General features: G+C 36.7%; 1 protein-coding gene across 1 annotated transcript; it reads right to left on the reverse strand.

Moving 5' to 3' along the window:
* Nucleotides 1-1169: 1169 nt before the first annotated feature.
* LOC115750484 (WAT1-related protein At5g64700-like) lies at nucleotides 1170-3410 on the reverse strand. Its single transcript, XM_030687863.2, has 7 exons — nucleotides 3155-3410; nucleotides 2977-3039; nucleotides 2715-2831; nucleotides 2014-2266; nucleotides 1706-1864; nucleotides 1459-1610; nucleotides 1170-1354 (listed from the first exon to the last, which is right to left on the reverse strand). The coding sequence occupies exons 1-7, from the start codon at nucleotides 3340-3342 to the stop codon at nucleotides 1186-1188; spliced, it is 1101 nt and encodes a 366-aa protein (XP_030543723.1). The 5' UTR covers nucleotides 3343-3410; the 3' UTR covers nucleotides 1170-1185.
* Between the last annotated feature and the right edge of the window lie 15686 nt (nucleotides 3411-19096).

Below are 19096 nucleotides of genomic sequence, written 5' to 3' on the forward strand. Positions count from 1 at the left end.
CATTTATATTTAATTAATTTATTAAGTGGGATCATTTAATTTATTATGTTTTAATCTGTGATCGACGAGAAAATATTCAATGTGACAAATATACCACGTGGTGGACATGATGTAGTGTAATTGACCAAGCCCTAGTGCTGTGAATTTCATCTTATGTGGTACCATGTATGTATGTATGTACCTCCTTAATGATTGGTCAATTACTTCATGTGACGGTGTATGCTTCACACTGAGCAGTTTCTCGTGATAGACGGGTTGAACCAATTTACATTTTCTACTTGTTACTTAATAACTAATTGTTTTTGAAAAATAAGTAGTCGAGGGTGTACATTGTGATTACGTTTATAATATTAACATGCGTTGGAAGTCGCAAATGGTATGTATGGAATACTGTCTCGAGGAGACTTGTGTAAAATTATACGATATGGCACAAGCTGATTTTTTTATAGATTTGTTCGGTTTCGATTTATGTTAAATGATGCATGTATAATATTATTGGCGATTAGTCTTTCATTTTAGTGTTTGCGCACTTATGTATTGTTCAATAGATTTGAACGGTGATGTAAATTTGAAAATGTTGTATGAAACATGAGAAATTAGCGGGCATTGGTAAAAAAATTAGCTTGACTAAGTTCCCCAACCTTAGAACTCTGGTCTGTGGTAGTAAGGCTCGACTCCTAATTGGTGTAGAACAGGTCAGGGGCAAGTGTAGTGTCATTTGAGTGATAATAAACGAGAAATCAAGTTCTGGCCAGTAGGGTTTGGAAGAGTCCGTGCGACTTAAGCGTTTACTTACAAGAAGGTATTATGCGCCCATCTAGCAATCGGTTAAACCCCTCGAGGTACATCTTGAGAGGATGGGCGACATTCCGTTTTTCAAAGAATTTTCTCTCGTCGTTTCTCTCCTAGTTTGATCAAAATTTTATATGTTGTCAAAACCACACGATCTTAAGATCAGTCCTTCCAGTAGCGGGTCCATTTGGAAAGATGAAAACAACAATACCGATGCGCTTCATACACTATCTAATTCAAATTTAGAACAAGCACGAACAAAGGCAGCTTGCAGATGGCACATTTTCCTCAAAACTGTGAATCTCAGCAATGTAATTTTATTGCAATAGTTCAGACTACCTTAACTACAATCTCTGCCAAACTGGGAACCATTTTTGTCCCAGAATGAGAGATTCAGACAAGTATGTCTGGTGATTTATGAGAAGCCTCATCTTGTTTGAATTGTGGGCATTCTTGGTCAACCTCACGAGGCTTGCAACTTCCCTGGTCCAGCCTTTGTTCCCTGCTTTTCCCCCACAAAACACCGTACAGTCCTCCAACCAGCAAAACCCCACCAAGAATACTGAAAGAAAGCCCACACATTAGTCACAATCATCAATGAGTTCCACAAAAAAAGAAAAAGAAAATAAATTATATGATTGACGAAATAAATGGTAATGTTAGTACCTTCCAAAAGTGAGGGTCTCACACAGGAGAAATGTAGAAAAGAGAATAGTGATCACGAGAGCCAGTGGTGTAGACATGGCTAGGAAAACTGGCCCCCTCTTCTCAATGACCCAAGCTTGTAGATAGTATGTCAACCCAGTTACCACTATTCCCTGTTTGTCATATCAAATGGCAAACAAATTCATCAAGAGAAAATAATCTGTTGGGTATGTATGGAGCAACTTGGAGAAAAGATCAGTGAGCTCACACAATAAGCCACGGCGAGGAGGCGGACGTTCCACCCCAGTCTCCATTGAGACGGGTCTCTCGCCAAAGGAATGGCAATGATAAGTGATTGGATCGAGCTCATGAAACATTGCAGCGTCGTGAGCATCAGCTTCGACGGGTAACTCTTCATTATCCGCCCCTAAAAAACGCATATGCAAGTCGTCAATCCAAAAGTCATTCTTTAGGCAATTGCAAGGTCCATGACTAGGTCTTAATTTAAGCAACTTCTATACTGAACATGCGAAGCGCGATCCGCTTGAGGAAGATGTTATGGAGTTCTTTCTGTACCTGCAAAACAAGCCACAGAGCCCAGCAGAAATTGGAAGAGAGCATGAGGAAGCAACCCTTGACCCAAACTATGCCAGAAGATGCATGGGGCCGGCTATTAATGTTGTAATGCCCATGAAGCGCAAACTGATGGCACCAGAGTTTGATTTGTGGACCCTTGTACAAGGCCAAGGTAGCTGCTCCTCCCAGGCACACAATCACACCAGCAAGCTTTGCCAATCCTGAGGCTGTCCTCAGTCTCAACGTTTCCATCCTGCAAATATATATTTTCCAAGTTGATTTATAAATTTAATTTGTAAAGTGACGTGTCAGACTGTGATAAACAGTAAATTTCCCATAAAGCTCTCTCCCTCTCTCTAAACGAAGTATAGTAACCCTAGGTCATCATCCATCAATAAAAGCTAAGGCATTACTTTGCATGGGGCATCTCTCTCTCTCTCTCTCTCTCTGTACGTACGTATGTGTGGAGGAGAAACTATGGAATATAGGACTTAAAAGTGGTTTGTATTGTTTTGAATCTTCTTTCACACCAGCTGTTCATCATTGAATAGTTATACTAATATTTCTTTCGTGTCTTCTCTCATCCCCCAAAAACACTTGAAGGAAAGAGAAAACAGGAAGAATAGGGAAAGAAGAGGCTTCATTAATACCATACTCATCTTGTGCTGATAACTCAGTTATATAATATAAGTAAAGCTCACCTGAGCAAAACTGCCAAGAAGAAGGTTATGGCAGGCAAACAGTTTGTCGTCGCAGCCGCCAAAGTTGCCGACGTGTACACAAGGGCTACGCCATAGATGTCCAAGCTTGCAGTGATCCTGAAATTTTCGAGAAAGCTCCAACTGACTCACTATATTTCCTTTGTGGAAAAAGAAAGAAATCTTTCTCCCTTCTTGTGTATGGCATGATTTTGCATACTATTGCGTTCTTAAGCCAGTTAAGTAGAGATTCGCATATGCTTACCCTAGTAAGGAAATTAGAAATATCTTGCAGCAAGTCACGAACGATAAGGAAGGAGCGGTTTTCCTGGAATCGAGAGGATAATGAAATCTATCCATCATAAGCTTCATATCAATGCGGAATAAAAGACAATGAGTGAGAGAAAGAAGAAGAGCAGAGTCTGCTAAGTTGTTATCTTTACCATTCGAAACAGAAGGCAAAAGGGGCCAGGAAAATGGTGGCAGCGGCCTGTCTGTAGAAGACGAAGACAAAGTTGTTCATGCCACCGTCGAACGCAGCTTTCGAGAGCAAGAACATGCCCGCATAGATCGCTTGGACAGTCATAACAACCAAATAAGGTTTTTTGCTGTCCATTTCCTTCATCTCCATGAAGTGCTCCTACCGGAAATCAGAGGTGTTTTCTAGGTTCGATGGACTGTGCTATGTACTCCTGTGATGCTTTCTTTTTCTCTGTTTCTTTCAAGCTTGTTCTGATGATGAGGATCTTTAGAGCATTTATAAGTTCATGATGGGCAATAAAGTAGACGAGATAGTCACGTTTAGACCCGTCAAACGGGTAGTTCTAGTTAGGTTATAAATGGTCCGATCCAGATAAATTCATTTAACTGGTTTATTGCACTGCAGATTTGTTGACTCATATTCGACTTAATTCATGCCTGATCTGATCCATATTCAATTATATATTTAATTTAATATCGAAAAACTCATTTCCAAATTGAGGTGAGAGTGTGGAGTGAGCGAGCGCATGAGAGAACGAAGAAAGAGTCATAGAGGTGGGTTTGGATCTAATTAAGTTACAAACCCATTTATTTATCACCTATTATGACCCATCTAATACTCATATTATGTTTAAACTCAAATGTGACCTATTTATTGAATAAAACTAATCCATATAACAACTCAACTTATCATATATGGGTTAAGAAATAGGTTTATAATTTATTTTGACATCACGTGACTTATCGACATAATATCAGGCGAACCAGCTTGCCGCTTTATTTGCATACGTGAAAGAAATGAAAATGATATTACGTCAGCATGTGTGTCAGTGTTCTGTGCCATAGCCTATAAAGTACTTTATGTCGAAAAGAGAAGCCAATGCAGACTTGTCTGTTGGGACTTGTATGTGGTAAGAATTTTTTTTTTTTTTTTTTATGTGGTAAGAATTGGAGGCTGCTTTTGTGGGCACCTTTCGAGTTTTTGATAGGAGCAAAGATCCACATTTGAGCGACTTCGAGTACTTTAAAATTTCTTGAAAACTCAAGCTCATGGTTTGGACAAGATTTTATTTTACTTTTCTGTTGAAAATAACAACTGTTGTATGTTCATTCATTAATTAAAGAAGTCAAACAAGTAAAGTTTATTTAGGCGCACGATTACCATCATGTGTATTTCATTTGAAATGGGTTCATCTTTGAATTTATAATCAAAGCCCACGTGAATCTCTTGTGGAAATATTTCTTAACCAAAAAGTGATGTGTTGTAAGGAGGAGGAAACATCTATGCAATGAGGAGAAGCAGAGTGTGGTCAGTGTATTTAAAAGTCTCAAATAGGAATAACACAAGCTAAGAGTTATCATTGCGCATAATTATCAAGACAAGAATAGTGAATCGTAATCTCATGCGTTAGATGTATTATAAGTTTAGTTTTTCCTAACATGGGCTTACATAGAAATCATGTAAAAGGAACCGTCAGTATGAAGAAAATTTTACCCATGCGATTGTTGGGGCTAACAATGTAATCTAGAGAGAGGGGTAAATAGGTTGTTTCGAAACTTTTTCAAATAATTGCAAAAAACCAAAGGTGATATGGAAAGGATAAGGTGAGCAAATATTTTGCTAAACAAGATCCGAGTAGTTCGGCTTATATACTAAGCCTACGTCCACTTCGCACAACTAACAGCCACGGTATGGCTGAAATGCACTAGTAAACCGCCTTACAAGTTACAAATAATATGTGAGTCAATCTTTCACATAATGGATCATACTGTTTTGATACAGCCTCACTACTAAGAAATGTACACTTGTTTTCGCACGATTACAAAGCAACAGATGATCGGAAGATCTTTTACACTTATGCTTTTCAACTAGAATAATTTCTAGAGCAACACCTGGAGATATAAATAGTTTTTTGTACCCTTGGTTACTCCTTGGCCTTCATGACTTCCTCCTTTTATAAGCTTTAGCAAAATAGCTGTTTGAGCATCCCTACAGAAGGAAAAGAGCCGTTGGAGTTTCATGGGACATCTTGTCCTCAAGCTAGTTTCTATGTCGGACTTGAGATGCTTAGCTGTTGTTCCGCGCTAACGGTTTTAGTTTTTCTCTGACATAGCAATGTACTGTTCTCGAGAAGATAGAAATCCTCATGTTAGCCTTTTCTATCAAGCGAGGGAAACTTTAGCCAATCTTTCTCAAACATTGGCATGTATGGACTTTATATTTCTTGTTTGACCTGAACTTTTAAGCCTCGATATCATATGTCCGGTAACTAGATCTTTTGGGATCCTCAGCGAATGTTTTCACGAAAGTGCTTCGGTCTTCACGCGATTTTTATCTGATGGCCACAATTGATCCTTTGCCACATATATGAAATATCTGCACACCAAAAGTAAATAAAGTACCAAAAGATAGTTTGGAAATCATCAAAATATTTTTTGAGATGTTTCTTCAACAGCGGTCTTGTCCACCCTTAATTCTTTTTCTTTTTTAACATTGATGGCTACAATTATTCTAAATAAAGTGTGTATTGGAGAAGAGATAAGTCACGCAATGTATATCATCAATATGTAATTACCACTGTTATGTTAGTTCCAATTGAGATCAATCCTCAATTTTGAATATTTGTTTCAATCTTATCATTGGGATTGTTTTGGGAAAATTTCACATTGTCATCGTTTTGGTGGATTATCATGGAAAGCACAACTTTTCTTGATTCCTCGTGTTTTTTTTCTGCATAGGAAACTGGTACAGCTGCCCGAGTGCAGAGGTTCCTGTCCAATCATTTCTTCCTTTGGAATTTGGGGGAAGTGGGGGAAAAAGTTGTTTCTACTGCACTTACGAAAGTGCGTGAAAGGTAGAAGAATATTGTGTATATTCAATTAGTGATAAATGGTGGAGAGAATAATTAGAATGTAAGGTTTCATTTATTTCGTAAAAAATAGATAATTTAAAAAATATTTTTTATAAGTAATAATTTATATTATGTGCAAAAAAGAATAAATAATAAAAAAATTCATCATTGATGAAAATATTTAAAAATATTTAGATATACATTGTTTCCGAAAATGAAAATATATAGTTATTTTAAGCGATACAAGAAGTTATTTTTATGAATTTTTTGTTCAAATCGTTTATTATTATTATTTTTTGAAACAAATGGAGGTTAAGTAATATATAAAAGTTTATAATTGGAGTTTCTAAGTGACTGCTAGGTAAAGATGTGATCAATAGCCTTTGGCAGTTAGACTATGACGTCGACCCGTTTAACCAATTGTTTCTTATATTCCTAGTCCATCCATTCATAAATATTCCTTTGCTATACTCCCTGATATTCAACCATCTAGGGCATATCAATTTGCATGTTTCGAGATTATGCTTATTCACATCGAACTATAACTGTCTAAAATATTATTACTAAACGAGTACAATACTCAACTTTATAAAATTCATTTTGGAAAAGATTTTACTTTCTAAGTGCCTCGTGAGCACTTGTGAAGCATCTAATTAAGAAAATTTTGTCTTTTTATAACGCACTGGTTCTCCTTGTAATATGCACAATCAATGCTTTGAAAATCGTATATTTTTTATTAGGGTTAATACTATAAAAAATCCCAAAATGTTACACTTGTGATACATTTACCCAAAATTAGTTTTTTGACCACGAAAAATCTAAAACTGGTATATGTGTGATAAATTTACCCCCAAACTATTTTTTGACCACCAAAAATCCTAAATTGGTATATTTGTGACAAATTTATCTTAAACTAATTTTTTGGACCACGATAAACCCCAAACCGGTACAATTGTGACAAATTTACCTTTCATTAAATTGGGTTAGTACCACGAAAAATCTCAAATTGATATAACTATTACAAATAGAAAGTAAAACCCCAAATTGATACATCTATCAACTGCCACGTGTCTTTCAACTCATCAATTTAACGGTTAGATTGAACGAAAACTAACGAAGGATAAATTTATTATAGGTGTACCAGTTTAGGGTAAATTTATCACAAGTATACTAGTTTTTGATTTTTGTGATAAAAAAAAGTAATTTGTGATAAATTTATCACAGATATACCAATTTGAGGTTTTTCATGATATTAATTATTTTTATTAAGTAGACTTAACAAATACCTCTAGGGCACAAGTTAACAGTCCTTTACTGAAAAAAATTTAATGGTATGTAGACATAAGGTAAGATCCTTCCTCATCCTTGAGCTAAATAAGGTTTTGCTTTAATAATGGTGGATTGAGCCTAGTATGTTCAAAGTAAGAATAGGTGGAATATTTCCTCCTCTCTTTCAACGCTATCACTCTAGCAAATCGGGCGGGGGCTGCTTTTCATGCGAAAAGAAACAAACTTTAAATTTCTTGGATCTGCTGCTCGTATCTCATCGACTTTTCTCACCCAATTTTGGTTTTGAATATCTTCGTCAACCTTAACCGTAAGAAAAATTACCAAAAAAATAATAAACCTTTTGCACTTTTACCAATTCAGTCATATTGGCCAGAAATCGTTAACATGGACATCGGTCGTTCTACGTGGTGCGGACGGTGCTAGTGATGAACAATTTTAATATATATTTTTTATTTTCTCTTTGTCTATTTTTTTTTTCTATTTTTCCCTTCCACTATCCCCTAGTGAGGGTCGCCTAGGCGAGGGAGTCCCTCACCTGAGGCTGGAGGAGGTCGAACCTTGGGCAGAGGGAGGAAAAAAAAAACAAATGGAGAAAATGGAAAGGGAAAAAAAGGAAAAGGAAAAATATACATAAAAAATAAAAATATATATAAAATATTAAGATATTATTAAAAATTATCCATGTAAGTGCCGATGGTGCCACGTAGGATGACTGATATTAATGTTAATGATATCCGGTCAATAGAACTGAATAGGCAAAAGGTGAAATGTTGAGGACTGAATCAACAAATTTAAAAGGTTTATAACTGAATTGGCAAAACCGCAAAAGGTATAAGAATTTTTTGACAATTTTCCTCATTATATATAAGAATCAGACACAATTACTTTGACTACTTTTTCTCTCCATCAACTAATAATTTTTTTTTGCCATTTTCCAATCCACTGGTTCTCCTTGTGCTGTACATAATCAATGCTTTGAATATCGTATATTTTCTTGTTAAGCATATTGAACAAATGCCTCTAGGGCATACATTAACAAAGTCTTTTACTTAAAAAACTTAATGGTCTGCAGACAAAAGGTAAGATCCTTCATCATTCTTGAGCTAAATGAGGTCTCGCTTTAATAATGGTCGATTGAGCCTAATGAATTCAAAGTAAAGCATAGGTGGAATTTCCAAAAAACCAAAAGCATAGGTGGAATATTTCCTCATTTCTTTCGGCCCTATAAAATTATTCGATCTGCTGCTCTTATATCATCGACTTTTCTCACCCAAATGCCTCTAGGTCACACGTTAAAAAAGTCCCTAAGTTAAAAAAAAGAATTAATGGTAGGCAGACAAAAGGTAAGATGCTTCATTATCATTGACCTAAATAAGGTTTCGCTTTAATAATGGCGGATTCCCGACCAAAAAAAAAATTATAATGGTGGATTGAGCATAGTAGGTTTAAATTAAGCATATGACAAATATTTGCTCCTCTCTTTCAACTGGGAAAATTGTCTAAAAAGTCCTAAACCTATTACACTTGTGCCATTTCATTTATAAACCTTTCAATTGTGCCAATGCAGTTCTAAACCTTTTGATAACTTGCCAATTCATTCCCAAACCTTTAAATTATGCCAATTTAGTCCTAAATTTTTTAATGATTTACCAAACTAGTCGTAAACCTTTTTACGAATTGCCAATTTAGTCCTTCCGGCTAATTACTCAAATAATAAGTTCATGACTAAAATGGCAAAACTTCAAAAGCTTTAAGACTAAATTGGCATAATTTCAAAATATCTAGGACTAAACTGACACAATTAAAAGGTTTAAGACTAAATTAGAAAATCGTCAAAAGGTTCAGGACTAAATTGGTACAATTGAAAAGTTTAGGATTAAATTGGCAAGATGTCAAAAGGTTTAGGATTTTTTTGGTAATTTTCCCCTTTAAACCTTGTAACAACACACTTTAAATTTCTTCAATCTGCTGCTCATATCTCATCACCTTTTCTCACCCCATTTCGGTTTTGGGTATCTCCATCAAGTTTAACTATATATAGAAGGAATCAGACACAATTATTGTGGGTGTAATTTGTCTTGTAAGATGAAAGATGTGAATCCAGTTTGGAAAGTAATATTGTTTAGCAAACTACTTGACAATCATTCTATAATATACCAGATCGAAATAATTCAGTTTGAGAAACAAACATGCATATTTCCTCATTCTTCTTCGGCTTTGGTATTATTAGAATGTCCAATATAAAAAGTTAAAATGATAAGTGGCTGGAGATCACATGTATTCAAAGAGCATGTACAATTTATTGTTAACAATGTGGGACAATATTTCAATATGTACATAAAATGCCGAAGAATAAACTATCATGATTTTATACAGTTTTTTTTGGGTAAGGAACTGTCATGATTTTATACAGTTTGTATCATATACAAGGAAAACACATTATCAATTAACTATATAATTAGAAGACTTCATAGAAATGTCTTATCGAACAATTAAATCACGCTATATAACAAAAGATTACAAGAATGTTATTCTTATTTTTGTTAATAAGAAATACAAATAATCATACTTATATGCATAAATGATTCTTGAAATGTCAGATCATTAATTGACTAGAGAAAGGACATAAAAATAAATTCAAAATTGAAGCTACTTTCAACCGAGGATAACGCAACGTGTTTTATACGTGCATAACTTGAACTTTCCGTAAATTCAATGAACGTGTGGGAGACGGAAATTTCCCAAAAATCACGTACATATGTATGTGTATTTTATGTGAAAGTACGAATAGCTTCCTACATGGGCATTTCATGGACTTTTTTTTTTACTTGGGCATTTCTTGGAATTTTCTTTTACCATGTTTCTTTTTGTAAAAGATTGAGATCGAATGTACTGTTTTTGCTGATGAAGTGCTGTTTGCTTTTTTCAAGCCAATGTGGAATTGTTCGGAACTTGAACCAACTTTAAACCATCTCTTTCAACTGTAAATGACTCACGAAGTTGTTTCAAATTGCATTAAAAAATTATATTGCTAATACTTTATGTCAATCAATCAACATGCAGATGTTTCAAGATGCTTTTGTAGATTATTGAGGGACCATCGTAGGTTGCCATTGTGGAATAATAGAATTTTTTTTTTGTCAAAAGAATAATAGATTAATTAGATTAGGTTTTGGTGGTTTCTTCTTTAGTGTATTATTTTACTAATACTGTCTAAGGGGGCTTTGCCATGACAAAGATATAAAGACGAGAGACTATAATTTGGTTCCCCATCATCCTTTCCTTTTAATCCTTTCTTTACAGGCAACAGAAGCACTAAGGAATTGCCGCTTTATTCACACGACTTCTGATTAAAGAGACGTCAGTCAAACATCGAGTCATAAAATTATGTGAATTTCTATCATAATGACAATAAAATAATCACTATAAGCTAGGCCAGCGAGCCATCGTGCTTTCTTTAAAGGATGGGTGCTTCCAAGCCGGCCTCTTGGTCGTCATCGCTCTATCACTTCTTTTTTCACTATGTGCTTGCTAAACAGCGAATTGATTCAAGAGGTACACATTTAGAACTGTATGTGCAAATTGAATACTATGCAGGACATTATAGAGGTACAAACGGTTTGATTTTGTTATGTGCTCGTCTCACTTGGAGTACGATCCTCCTTCTTCTCTCTAGAAATATTTCCACAAGTCGTTTCTTAAAATTGCCTATGTGTTGCTTCAAAATTGCTTGCATAGCATCCTAATTTTTTTTACCTTTCTACTTAAGTTTTAGGACTTAGTGCTACTTCTAGTAAAGGCTTAGGATTGGATTGACCAAAATTCAAAGGATTAGGACAATTGCTCTTTTTTGTAGAGGTTAAGGCTATGATTAAACCAAGTGAAAAGTTTAGGACTGAATTGCACTCCTTAAATAAGGAGAGAAAATTGTCAAACAAGTCCCAAACCTATTGTACTTTCGTCAATTCAGTCTCAAACCTTCTAATTTTGCCAATTCAATCCTAAACCTTTTTGTATTTGTGTCAATTCAGTTTTAAACCTTTTGCATTTATGTCGATTTAGTACATCCGGCCAACTTTGGCTGCCGGAGCTAACATGGAGTCACCGGAATTTCTTTAATAATATTTGATATATTTTTTCAATTTTTTGTTTTTTACTCCATTGCTTTTTTTTTTTTTTTTTTTTTTGCTTCTTCTTCCTTAGGCCATGGTTTTCTCACGCTATGGCTAGAGCGGTGGATCGGCGGGGTGAGGCCAAGCTCGCGCAGCCACGTCGCCCAGCCACGACGGCGACACCATGGTTGGGTGAGCTCGGCCTTGCCCGGATCTAGCAAGGCCATTGCCCAACCATGGCGTCACCGTTGCCAATTTGTTCCTCCATTTCGAATCCGTCGAATCTTGTCTTGTTCCCAAGCTGGGCACCGCTCGCGCTCGCTCTCGCTCGGCGTTCTCTCTCGCCATGGTTGGGTGATGGCGAGGTTTGGCCTTCCCATATTTGAGCGAGGCTGAAGCTCGCCTAGCCATGGCGTGGGTTAGCCTTATCCAACGGCGCCGGTACCGGCCTTGCACAATGACCCTAGTTGCTAGTGTCCAAGCCGACCCTCTCCTCCAGCCATGGCCTGACGAAGAAGGAGACCAAAAAAAGAAAAAGAAAAAGAAATAAAGGAGAAAATTAAAAAACTAAAAAACTAAAAAACCAAAAAAATTAAAAATTGCTACGATGGCGCTACGTCGGCTCCAGCAGCAAAAAGTTGACCGGATGGACTGAATTGGTACAAATACAAAAAGTTTAGAACTGAATTTGCACAAATACAAAAAGTTTATGATTGAATTGATAAAATTAAAAGGTTTAGGATTGGATTGGCAAAAGTATAATAGGTTTAGAATTTTTTTGACAGTTTTCCGTAAATAAGGATTAGGGCTTGTGGTGCAACTTTCCCTTCATAGAACAATTATATTTTATTGTAAAATTGTTGAGATCTATATAGTCCAGTCTTCAATTTCTTTGATAAATTGAAAAAAAATAATTAAAGATCGGTAAATAACTAAAATGAGTATTGGCAACCTAAAACTAGTTGGTAAGTTTGTATAACAAAAAGTTAGTTAGCTACTCCACTTGTAGGTTGGTAATTTCATATTAGAGTTAGGAAATTCAAAGTATTAATAAGTAAGGAAAACAAAAGTTAATAAGTTAGTACAAAATTGATAATTAGTAGACTATCAAATAATAGTTTGTGCTTTCATAAAAGTGATGGTAGGTTACTAACTAGTTACTTGATCTGTCATCTTTTTGCAAACAGTTTTTGGCACTTATCAACATGTACTGATATTCAATAGCGCATTCCGACAAAAGAAAAAAAAAATATCATCACTCCGGGGAAACCAAAAAAATCATAAACTTATTACATATATGCCAATACTGTCATAAGCCTTTTAGTTAAACCAATTTAGTCCTAAACCTTTTCCTATTTTGCCAATTGAATATATTCGATTAATTTAGGCAGGAAAGTATTGACGTGGACGCTAGCGGTCCTATATGGCATAGCCGATGCCGACGTGAACATTTTTTTACAACTTTATAATAATTTTTTTATAATTTTATTTTTTGTTTCCCTTTTTTTGCCGGTCGTCGGTCATCGGCCATAGGCCATGGCCAGCTAGGGCTGGCCTCGCCTGGCTAAGGGTGGTGAGGGCGAGCGCCGGTGAGGGCTCCCTTCGCTTAAGCTAGGGAGGACTTGCCGGGCGTCGCTTGGGCTCTTGTTGGCCTCATTGGGCCTCGTCTAAGCGAGGGTAAGGCTTGCCCTCGCTTATTTAAGGGTCAGCCTTGCAAGATCTAGCGTGGGTGGCCCTCACCGGCACTCACCCTTGTTAAGGGAGGCTCGGCAAGGTTGATCCTTGCCTTAGTGACGCTCGGCTTGGTAGGGATCAGCCTCACTAGATCTAGAGAGGGGAGCCCTCGCTAGTGCTCGCCCTCGCCGACCATGGTCTATTTTTTGTGGTCGCCGGCTGGCCACCGATGATAATAGACGGGAAAGAAAAAGAAATAAAAAAACTAGTAAAAATTATTTTAAAAAAAAGGTCATATCAGCGTCGATCGTGTAACGTAGGATTACCGACATCTATATTAACGATTTCCGATCTAAATTGATTGGATGGACTCAATTTAAAAACGTTAAAAATTTAAAAACTAAATTGATGTAATTGAAAGGTCTATGACCAAACTGATATTAATGCAATATATTTAGGACTTTTTTGGCACTTTTCCCGTGAAATCTGCTGAAACGATATAACTCTAGTGTTTAAATGTGGAGTTAACATAGGCACTATATCCATGGTGTGTTCTCATCTCACCATATAAAACATCTTTAATTATTTGGTTGAAGCTTCTAAAAACTAATCATGAGTTTCCCTTATGTTCTTTTCAACATAGTGTAAGCTTTTCTTTCGGCCAATGAAAGGTTATATCAAGCCGTATGCAATGTGGTCGGCGTCAAATGATGTATCCCGTCACATTGAACAGATGAGAAACAACACAAATGTGTGTCATGCTCGTTCCTGCAAGTTTCTTGAAAAGGTTCTTTTCATAGGAACCAATACTTTTCATGAACCAGAATACCCTCGTTGCTTTTGTCAAAAGAAATACCGGTCGCATTCACTTCCAATGTATATTCGACGTCAACTTCATGAGCATGTTGATCTGAACTCGATCAATGGTGACCCAGGCCCTCTCTAGGGCTAGCAAAAGACTTTGGTTCTTTGGCAAACGTGCTTTATTTTCGAAAGAATGCCGAAAGCTGGAACGCCTATGAACAAAAAGTTTCACTCGGTTTTTCTACAGGTAAACATCAGATGAGAGCTCAGCTCATGAAACACGCCTTAATAAAGAGCTAATGATCAATAACTTTTTACCGAAAAAAGAGAAGTGTGGCTCATCAAACCTAACTTCAGTAACAGCGGATGTATAATTTTTAGCATGACTCACGATTCTAAGGTTAATATCAACTCAAGTCGCTTTCGAAAGACAACCAGGCAATCGGCCCGCTGTGGTACGAGGATCTTTTGATGGAATTTGAACAGATGGCAGAAACTTTTCCTGATGAAAAGGAGTTCATTTTCAGAAGAATCGCTGCAATAATTGAAAAGTAGATGCGGGTGTCCGGTTCTTGCTGATTCCGTCGATCCTAGAGGCAGTCCCATCGCGGTTTGGGGAAGGTCAATCATGGGGATAATGCACGTGTTTGAAAAGATCTTTGTAAGTACGCAAGGGAAAGGTCATGGTTATCTTTGGATCCTTTTATGTTGCCGAAAGTGGAGCGTACAATCGATCACAATAGCGATATTTAGAAAGAAATAAGCGATAAATAGAGAAAACAACGCATTATTAAGGCAAAGAATTCATTGTGAATAACGGGGATTACAAGCTTAGAACAAATACTTTTCTCACTCAACTTCCGGATTACACCCGGTTGATCCTTATCTAGGGGTTCACTCAATCTCTAAAATGATTTACGCGCAATCACTCAACAATAATGAAGTTTGACGGAGAAATAAGCGAGATCCGAGGATTGGAAACTCCAACGTGCTCTTGATCACAATAACGAAGTTCGCTCAATTACTAAAATGGTCTACGAGCAATCGATCGTAACTCATCAGGATTTATATGATTAGACTAAGAGATGGAATTTCGGCGATGAATTCACTACGAACAACGGAGATTACAAGCTTAGATCAAAAGCTCTCTCACACCCAAATCCCGGATTACACCCAAGAAACAATTACTTGGGGGGACTTCGAAAGAATGAAAGCCACTTTAACGTTGCCAATGGAATGAAAAGAGGATTTCGGGATGAGCACGCGTCGCCACTTTAACTTGTAATTTCTTCATTACTCACTTGAATCTTTCTTTTTTGATTTAATTTTTTTTATTATAATACCAAATACCAAATTAATTTCTTATATCAACAAATTACAAGTTACACTCCATATCGATATTTATTATCATCTTTATTCTTAAGGGCCGGCGGAGGAGGCTTGGCAACCCCCGCCGGCCCTTAACAGCAAAATAAGAATTTTTTTTTTGAAGTTTTAAAAATATTTGTTATATTGTCCATGTCAATGCCACGTAGGACGCCCGGCAAGCGGGTCATCGATTTTCAGTCAAAATTGATCGGAAGGATTACATTGACAATTCATTAAAAGGTTTAGGACTAAATTGGTATAATCGAAAAATTTAGTACTAAATTAGCCTATAATAGGTTTAGGATATCGTGGATAAGTTTAACTGATATATTTTTTTTTTTTTGGATTCTTTTATGTTGCGGAAAGTGGAACATGCAGTCGATCACAATAGCGAGATTAATGGAGAAATATAGGCTAAGTGTATTTATGGACACTGCCGTTTCTTGTGATATGCATTATTTTCTGCTACTTTTTACCCACAAACTGTCTATAAGGCAGCCTGTTAAGAATATAAAATGCGACCAACTTTAAACGGGCATGTTCCAGTTGGAATATAATATCTTACATCAGATATAAGTTGATCACGTTCAGACTAAAAATAAAAAATAGCAGGTGCATGGCCATGCATGGTGCAGATAGACTAGACTGGGTCTCCTGAGCTCGACTAATAGCTCGTGAATGTACTATGACAAATCTCATTGAGGTGCGTTTTGTCAATTTGGAGGAAAACTTCTTAAAAAGACTTGCTTATATCGCTTATAATACGGAAAATATTTTCACCGTCTACAAATATATTTAGAAATAATATATCTTAAGTCTCTTGAGATCATCTATAAAGCTAAACAATCCCCACTAAAGTTAGACAAAATCATCAGGCATGATTAAAACCTACACGCATAAATAGAGCTCGTGAATTAAAATGGTGTTGGTTAGTAGGTGTGCGGACTTGTTAGTAAAGGGATTGGGGGGGGCTAGGGACGCTAGTATCACAAGTGCGAAATTCGACTTTCATGCTATGTAAAGAGGCAGAGCAAAAATCAGAGAGATGAGAGTTTGAGATAGGACAGACAAAAAAAAATTTAAATGGTGATTGATGTGTTAGACATGTGAAACACGCGCGTTAATTACATAAGACACACTATAAAATTGGCAAATGTGATCGTCAGCCGTGACTTCTCAGATTAGTACCCGAAAACATTTGAATAATCTGGTTTGAACCAGTTCAAGCACGGGGCAGCTGACTAGTAATTTAGTAAGACAATGACACTAACCTTTGGACTTCGGTTTAAGGACCTCGTGGTGGATCATATGTGACAGAATTGACATGCACTGGGAAAAAGAGGCAGCCCATGGTCAGTAAAGGTTTCAAAGTTTGTCCCACGTATACTTACGTTCATGGAGTAATGCCACAGTACTTCGTTCAAATATAAAGTCACTTTCTCTGGTGGCTGATGGGTACCGAACAACTTTGTATGAAACAAAATAAAAAAGGCGTAATTCCCTTCAAAAGCGCTAATTTTAGATCGGGTCCTAATTATGGCCTAAACTTTCTTTTGTCTTATAAAAATCACACGATTTAGGGCATACCCCAATTCTGGCCCAAGCTTCCTCTTTTTTTTTTCCCATAAAAAACCACCAATTTTATGTCGGATCCAAATTTGGCAATTTTTTTTTGTTATCTCATGACAGAACACAAATTTTTGGTGGGTACCAAAATCCGGCCCCATAAATTTTTCAATCCAACGATGCCATCGAAGATTTGACGTGTCATTCCACATGTACCGAGCAAAAACTTGTTGGAAACTTGAGAGTCATATTTGGGTACCAACAGAAAGTTGGTACTTTTTCATTAGAAGAAAAAGGGTTCGGGCCAGAATTGGAATATAAGCCAGAATTGGTGTTTTTCTTTTTTTAGACAATAAATTTAGGCAAGAATTGGGACACGAGATAAAGTTGATGCTTTTTTTTATAAGACAAGAAAAAGTTTGAGTTAAAATTGGAACTTGAGTTAAAGTTGGTGTTTTTTTTAAAGGAATTCGGCCCAAAAAAAAAAAAAAAAAAGGCAAGTCCCTTTCACTTCAAAAGTGAAATGACATGGCCAATGTTCAGCTTGGACCCAGCATGCATGAGAGGGTAGCCATCACTCGTCCACGATGTGGACTCGTCGAGAGCGCCATGCACGACGAGGGAGAGAAAAGACGAAAAGCATGAAAGAAGAAAGAAATCCCAAAGGTTCTTTTGCAATCGCATGGAAAGATGCTAACGTGCAAAATAGTCGGCTTTAAGATCAGAATTTCAATGTGACCCGTATATTCGAGGACTGCTAAGATCTTTCCTTTGTCTTTCGCGCTTCAATTGCCACGTTTATAAGCACTGATATCTGTCTTTCGGCTTTGTCGATTGAGCGGGGTTACCGTGGTCGGCGTGACCTTATCTTGAATTCTCAAAACTCCCATTGCCTCTCGGCCGGTCTAGTGAGGACTATAACTCAAACTAAAGGGAGGGGCTCTCGTCCTATACGATCTTGGAAATAGGTCTTATATGGAAATCTGATGCAGCGAATCAAGGAGTTCATTTAAGCAAATTGGATAAGCACAATTTGACTTCGATTCACTAGGGTTTGTTTCAATAACAGCTCGAATTCTAGAGAAAATTGGATTTAAGCTATTGGATATCAAAAGTCCTAGGACAAATTATACAGCCAATCATCCATAAAATAAATCCAACCATTTGAATGACGAGCACATTAAACCGTAATTAGCGTACAATGAGTAAATCACTATTGATGTGATGGTAAACATAGTTTAGAATTTTTGGTGATAACAAATAAAAAATAAACCTATTTGACAATTTACTTTTGTTACGAAAAAAGAGAGGAAAATCCTTGTAAATGAGTACGGGCTTAAGTGACATGGAGGCCCAAAAGTTGAAAAAACTGCAGTACCCTCTGCCCTGGTCCTCGCCTGCTAAATATGTGTGGTTTCTGTTACATTACTATAGAATCTTATTCATTACCATGATTCATTTAAAGAAAATACTTTTCCGACAATCTGACAGTACTATCAATTATTTCTGACCATAGATTTGCACATTATCACAGCATGTTTTACATAAAACACTCATTAATTAAAAAATTATGGGTTATAAATAGTGACGGTCTTGTCAAGATAGTAACTCCCTTCAATTAATCACCTAACACACTGTTTTCATAAAACGGGCATAACATGAACTTTTAACTAGACTAATTCGCGCAAATGGGCATAATAAACCATCTCGCCCATGTGCATCAAGTGAGGATCCGCTCATAGGGGCGAGCAGCTTGCTTTGCCCCCGAAGTTCTCTTAAATAAGGCATGATTTTACTCAAACACGAAATTCTTCGCAGCCAAACCAAAATTTTCACCACTCAGCCGTAAACACGTGTTTCTTCCTCAGTGTAAAGCAATTGTTCGTGTCACCAAAACCCCCAAATTCGTACAAGTGTGAAAAAGTACGCTCCATCACAGTTCAATCCAAGACGGCTATTAAAAATCATTACCTACAAAACGACCAATGTCGAACGATATGAGAAGAAATCAAATTTCGTTAAGCTAAATAACGAGCTTCGGCACTTTTAGGCTCCTGGTCTTCTGCATTACTGCATTTCTTCTCAGCTTGAACTGGTAAGGAACTTTCGGTGGCTAGGTTTTCATGAAACATACTCTTTTCTTCTCCTTCTTTTCTAATGGATTTTATCGTATGGCGTATTGTTAGGTGTACTGTTGGTATAAACGAAATCTTACACATTCATAGTTGGATAGTTAACA

Source organism: Rhodamnia argentea, chromosome 11 (assembly GCF_020921035.1).
Source record: "Rhodamnia argentea isolate NSW1041297 chromosome 11, ASM2092103v1, whole genome shotgun sequence".
Taxonomy (NCBI): Eukaryota; Viridiplantae; Streptophyta; class Magnoliopsida; order Myrtales; family Myrtaceae; genus Rhodamnia; species Rhodamnia argentea.